We start from the raw sequence: 6,511 nt of genomic DNA, 5'->3' as shown, positions 1-6,511 counted from the left end.
TCATTAGGGAAAAAACAATGACTATGTTTTTTATAAAAAGTATTTGGACCTGATATGGTGGCACATGCCTATAATCCCAGTAGCTCAGGAGGCTGAGGCAGGAGGATTGTGAGTTCAAAGCCAGATTCAGCATTTTAGTGAGGCCCTCAGCAACTCAGCGAGATCCTATCTATAAATAAAATATAAAAAGGGCTGGAGATATGGCTCAGAGGTTAAACCCCTGGGTTCAATCCTGGTACAAAAAAAAAAGCATTTGGAAGACATACATATACAAAACAAGAAAATTAAGAATGATGCATAAAGATAGAGCACCAAACAACATCTGGGCATAGAAGATGTGCAGATATACCCCCAGGATTCCTCACTGCAGGTCCATGGATATTCAAGAAGTCTGCAATACTATTGTATCTCAATTAAAATGCACATCACAACTAAAAATATTGGACAAATTTCAACAACATTGGTTTCATCTACAATAATGAAAATTCTTTTTCTTTTGCTTTTACAAGAAGTCCATAGGTTTCATAGAAATGTCAAAAGGATCCATAGCACTAAAAAGTTAAGAAATCCCTGAGGTAGGAAGTTTGTATGTTACTTTGCATGATCTGCTGATTTCATTAATCGAATTTTCACAGTTCTTAGTGGTCTTCTCACCCTGAACTCGGCCTCTTAGTTTGTGCCATCTGTATCTGCCATATACAGCATTTGTCAATCTTTCTTTGGGCAGAACATTTCTTTCTTTTTTTTTTCCTTTTTTTATTGATTGTTTCAAATATTACAGAGCTCTTGATAAATCATCTTTCATACATTTGACTCTATTGGGTTTTGAACTCCCATTTCTACCCCAAATACAGATAGCAGAATCACATCTGTTACATACTCACATTTTTACATAATGGCATATTAGTGACTGTCTTAATCTGCTACCTTTCCTAACCCCTACTATCCCCCCTCCCCTCCCCTCCCACCTTCCCTCTCTGCCTCCTCAGCTGTTGTTCAATTCTCTCCCTGTTTTTTCCCCCCCAGAACATTTCTTTCAACATCGTAACGGTGCAATTCATAAATAGAAATTTTTTTCATATTTATTTTAATGTTTATTGAACAAATCCTGTGTGCTGATTACTGTGATAGCCAAAGAGGATACAAGTCCAATTAAAAACAGTACTGCCCTTTATCATTTATGATCTCAGGGGTGTGTATGTGTGTGTGTGTAATAACTTCTTTATTTATGTTCCCACCCTACCTCCACAGATCTTGGAGACATCTGAGGTTTCATGGGGACTTTCCAACATTCCAGACAGCGGCCCTGCAATGAAGCTCTGAGTCATGGTCTTTGGGCCTAAGGTACTATCAACAATATGGAACCCCAGGACAGCCAACCTCATTCTAAGCCTTCACTGTAAGCAAAAGCCCAGAGTGAGTCTGGCCTCAAATCAGAGCAAGCTCTAGAGAAAACCTTCTTTGTTAATGGAAAGACAAAAGAAGGAAAATATTTCCAACGAATTGCAACAAACTTTCCACCACTCAAAGGAACCTACCTTCCTCATCAACCAAGGCATCCTATTGAGTGACACCCATTTTAGCCTTTTGCCAGAAGCAGAGTGTGTCAATCCTAGGGAAAAAATAAAGACAAATGCTCAGAAAAGTAGACCTGGAACAGTGATACTATCAAAAAGGCCAATTAGGAGCACAATGTCGGAAAACCAGCTGAGCCTCCCTGTGATCCCATCCCGCAGGCCTGGATTCCGGGTCTGCTACATTTGTGGCCGAGAATTTGGGTCCCAATCACTAGCCATTCATGAACCCCAGTGCTTGGAGAAGTGGCGTATTGAAAACAGCAAGTTGCCCAAACACCTGAGGAGGCCAGAACCCTCCAAACCTCAGCCTCTCAGTGGCAGTGGGTCCTACAGTCTTACGGCAGAAAATGAGGCAGCATTTCAGAGTGCCCAGGCTCAGTTGCTGCCCTGTGAGTTTTGTGGCCGCACCTTCCTGCCAGATCGTCTCCTTGTTCACCAGAGAAGCTGCAAGCCAAAGGGTGAAGGTCCCAGAGTACCGAACCCCAACAATTCTGATGATCTTCTCAGCCCCAAGAAAGCTTCTAGTGGTATCCCAGCCCGACCAAGGACTCTCATCTGCTACATTTGTGGTAGGGAATTTGGCACACTCTCCCTTCCTATTCATGAGCCCAAATGCCTGAAAAAGTGGAAAGCAGAAAACGACAGGCTTCCTAAGGAGCTCCGTCGGCCACTCCCACAGAAGCCTCAGCCCCTTCCAACTGGATGGCCCAGCCAAGAGGAGTCAAGTCAAGCTCAACTTGTGCCCTGCCCAAACTGTAATCGGACTTTTGCCCCAGATCGCCTTCTGGTGCACCAGAAGAGTTGCAAAGCTCAATCCAATGGATCACAAGTTCAGAATTTGACCTTAGGAAGTAAAGATGGCCTAAATGCATCCACTAATTCCAAGCATCAAAAGAACATGGCAGCACCCAGTGTGACTGATAAGGTAATTCATGCCATGTAAGATGCATTAGGTGTATCTGGGGATACATTCAGCTTCTAAGGGAATAAGAAAAAAACTGTTCCCTAAATCAGTCATCTCAGCCCCTAGGATGGTTTATTTCAATGTCTTATTTCTGCCTCAATGCAGCCTGTCCAAGTTGATCCCCTGTGGACTCTGGGGGCAATAGCTCTCTTGACAAAGTAGACCTAAGAACACCCTTGCCTGGTGGGTTCATATTCCTCTTCAATTCTGCTGCCTAAAAGAGATGGACTTCTTTCTTCCCTGATCCCTCATACCAATTATCCCTGGGAGAGACTGTTATTTGAAAATGAGTCATTAATGCTGTGTCTACATTGCAGAGATATAATTCCCATTCCAACAGCCAATATTTATTGCTGGTTTATTTTAGTCATCTACCTTAGGAATTCATTTTTGGCAATGTTGGGTTATGCTGAGTTTATCTTACTAAAATAGAATCTATGTCAAAAACCTCAAATGACTTTAGCAATAATTAAACACTGAAGCACTTGCAGAAATACACATGCCCTGCAAATACAACATTCTTATAACACTTACATAACTATAATAAATGGGGGATTAGCCCCAGCATAGACATTGAAGCAACTAGATATATGTTTATGGTTCTAGGAGGTGCTTAATCCCACTGTTGCTCTATACTCTGTGTGTGGACTGATCACAGGGTCCTGACCCCTGACTTGAGTCACTAAATATGTATGACCTCCAGGTGTCCCCAGCTTGTATGGTGAAGAATTCTTGGACTTTTACCTGGGGTCTCACCATCAACCAGGATTGGGTAGGGATGTCAATCAAAGTGGCTACCTATAAGATAGGATAAGGTTCATGCTGTTTGTCCTGTCATTAAACCAGGGAATGGATGCACTGTCTGTGTCACACCTTATCAAATTATAATACGAGATGGCAAGGATTTTTTCTGTGGCTTTTTTTCTTGAATGCCCAGTATTCTGAAACTCTCCAAACGACAGCCTCGCGGCAACAGCAGTCCCTACAGTCTTCAGGCAGCAAATGAGTCTATAAATTGACCTTTGGGGCAACACAAATTACTCAAGCTGTTGTAAAAGATTAAGCCAAACAAATGAAGATGACCCTTTATTTTAAATCCAACTTTCTTTAAATTATTACTTTGGGGACTTTCTAGTCCTTTTTCTTAAATTTCATGTTTAAAATGAAATGATTATGGAATTACTGGTTTAGGAGATTCCAAGATAATGATTCTAAAGGCAGAATCAGACTAATGAGCTGGGTTAAGTTTTCCAATGAACATTGGAGTAGGGGCCGGTACTGTCTAGCTTCTTTGTATAATGAAACCCCAAGCTTTTTAAGTGTGGCATGGGTTTCAAGTTGGTCTCATAAACATGATCTGTTTTCCCCATCTTCTGGCTGTTGCTTTTCTTCCAAAATGTGTGGGGTCTGGAATCAGAGTAAAAGGATCTGCATCTCATGGCTGCAAATCAGAAACTCCCTTAGCATTCTAACTTGCAGCCCTGTTTCTTGATTGTATGCATTTACCTCAAATGTTCTCATTACAGATCTAGAGATAGGGAGGAGTGTGGTTAGGACTCTTGTGCTTGTTGTTGTAACACATACTTTATGCTCCAAGACCGGAGCCAACAGGCTGAGCACAACATGTACTCTCTCAGTCACACTCCTAAAAGAGGCTGGCTGGGCCCACAGTGTCACAAAAACACACCTTCCTGACTCACCCAGTCGTCTGGAGGGGAGAATGTCAAAAAGAGGACAGTGAAAGCCCTTTGGTGACTTGTACATTTAGGTGAGTTGAGTGAGGCCATATAGAGGACATTGCCATATCAACATGTACCCAACCCTGCTCTCAGGCCTGAAAACCATGTGTCAGTGGGAAACTAGCACCCACCACTGTCAAATGTGTGCTGGTCTGTTAGGGATTCATACAGGCATCGGTGGAGGGCATAGAAATTTCATCCAAAGTAGGGTCCCCTTAGTTGCCAGAATTGAAACAAGCTTGGGTTAATTAAAATGGAAGAAATTTAGCCAGGCCAGTGGTACATAATAGTACCCCAACAACTTGGAAAGCTGAAGCAAGTTCAAGGCCAGCCTGGGCAGTTTAGCAAGATCTTATCTCAAAAAAAAAAAATTAAAAGGGGTGGAGTTGTAGCTCAAAGTTGAGCACCCCTGAGTTCCATTTCAAATAATTAAAAAAAAAAAAAAGGAAGATACTCCTAGGCTTCAGAAAAGCATAGATGGTTTAAGCATTGAGCTCCCTGGAGAAGATGCTTGTCATTCCACAGTGCTTTTAGCACAAACCCTTTCCTTCATAGTGTAGTATTCTTTTTCAGTTGCAATTTAACCCAGTGGAAGTTTTTCTTTCTTTGTACCATTCAAATGCTACATAGTGCTTCGAATCTCTTGTCTTCCATAAAAAGCATTACCCTATACATTATTAGATTTCAAAATCGCATCTGCCCATGATGGCTAACTTTTGGCTGACTGGAGCTCAGGCATTCCTTTGTACAATTCAGATGTCTACTTCATTTCTTCTCTTGTCAATTAGAGCAATTGTCCTCTGGAACCCTTGTTTAGACTTCAGATTAGAATCACCTGTCTTACCTAATATTCTCAAGGTTCCCTCAACCTGAATTGAACTCGGGTGAGGGCAATGGCTTTTCTTTTTTCCGAATTATGATTTTACTACTTGGAAACAATTCACTTCAGTTGGGTGACAATGACTGTTTTGCTGGCACAGTGCATTGCCCTTTGTGTAGAATATTCCTGCAACACAGTTTGGCTCCATTCCCTTTGACACAGATGCTCCCATTATCCTTTGGTCAAATCTGAACACAAATAAGTGCTGATAAAACAAGCTCACCTCCAGGATCTCAGAAGGCATTTTCTTTGCCCTAAAACCACATATTAGTTTGAATTTGTCCCACTGCTTATCATCTGAAATATAGGCCAAGTTTACTCTTCTAATCTCACAGCAAGGTTGTAAAGGAAACTAACAGCATTTAAGAGGAATAGAACCCTGGTGTGAATTTGTATTTAAAGGGTGTGGCTGTTCTGGGACTGTTGTTCTCCCCACTATTTGGTAAAGCATTGAGCTACTTTTCTTTCCTCTGAAAGAGGAAAACTCTGGATGAACAATATCCAGTTTAGTAAGATTTAAAATGTGATATTAATGTCAAATGAAATTTTGACATATAATATAGAAAATCATAAATTATTATTTTAAATTTTAATGTTTTATCTATTTAATGAGATTTGATGTTTATTTAGTAAATGATTTCCTAAGCTATGCTGAGGAATATAATAATAGAAGTCATTATTACTTCTTATTTTATGATGAATGAATAAATGGACCCTTTATTTTAAATCCAATTTTCTTCCTTTTTTTGTTTTATTACTTTAGACACTGGTTAGTCCTTGTTCATAAGTTCCATGAAATGGAATGTCAGAAGCTGATGGTAATCTATTCTTTAGCTTTAGAACCTTTCAGAATAATGAGAACACAAATTGACAGAGTAAAATAAACAACGGCTAGTTAACTACGTATTAGTTAGGTAATGCTAGGGGTAATTTTCTTGGGATTTGCTGGTAACACATGAAACATTGTCCTTAAAACAAATCCTGCCCTTTATTGCTAAATAGGCATGTTTTTCAAAGGAACACTAACTTTTCTACAAACAATTGTCTCTCTGAATGTAGTTTTAAGTTCCTCTTGGCATCCTCTATGACCAGGTTTGAACTAAAAGCTCCTCAGACACATCTCTAGCATCTGGTGCTGCCATCTGGTGTTTTAAAGTGATGTCTTCTACATTACGAAATATCTTACTGCCTTTCTTCTCCTTGTTTTCCTCTCCAGATGTATTTGAGAAGGTACCCTTGTAACACAAACGCCAGTTAACATATGTGACTTAAAGGTATAAATGCTGTTTCCTGGTGAAGTATCTCTTTCTTTAAATGTGGGAAACTCTTAGTGGGAAGGTCAAAATCAGAA

At 40.3% G+C, this 6,511-nt stretch overlaps 1 protein-coding gene across 1 annotated transcript; it reads left to right on the top strand.

The window, feature by feature from the left end:
• Positions 1-1,467: 1,467 nt before the first annotated feature.
• On the top strand, positions 1,468-2,520 carry LOC144254059 (zinc finger protein 474-like). The gene has a single exon (XM_077796846.1). It carries the CDS (start codon positions 1,468-1,470, stop codon positions 2,518-2,520), a length of 1,053 nt encoding a protein of 350 aa, XP_077652972.1.
• Positions 2,521-6,511: the final 3,991 nt, after the last annotated feature.

The sequence above is a fragment of the Urocitellus parryii genome, chromosome 1 (assembly GCF_045843805.1).
Source record: "Urocitellus parryii isolate mUroPar1 chromosome 1, mUroPar1.hap1, whole genome shotgun sequence".
Taxonomy (NCBI): domain Eukaryota; kingdom Metazoa; phylum Chordata; class Mammalia; order Rodentia; family Sciuridae; genus Urocitellus; species Urocitellus parryii.
This window is presented reverse-complemented; position numbering and strand designations above follow the sequence as displayed.

Excerpts from the sequence above, each read along its gene's own strand:
- LOC144254059 (XM_077796846.1), top strand. The coding sequence starts at position 1,468 with ATGGAAAGACAAAAGAAGGAAAATATTTCCAACGAATTGCAACAAACT.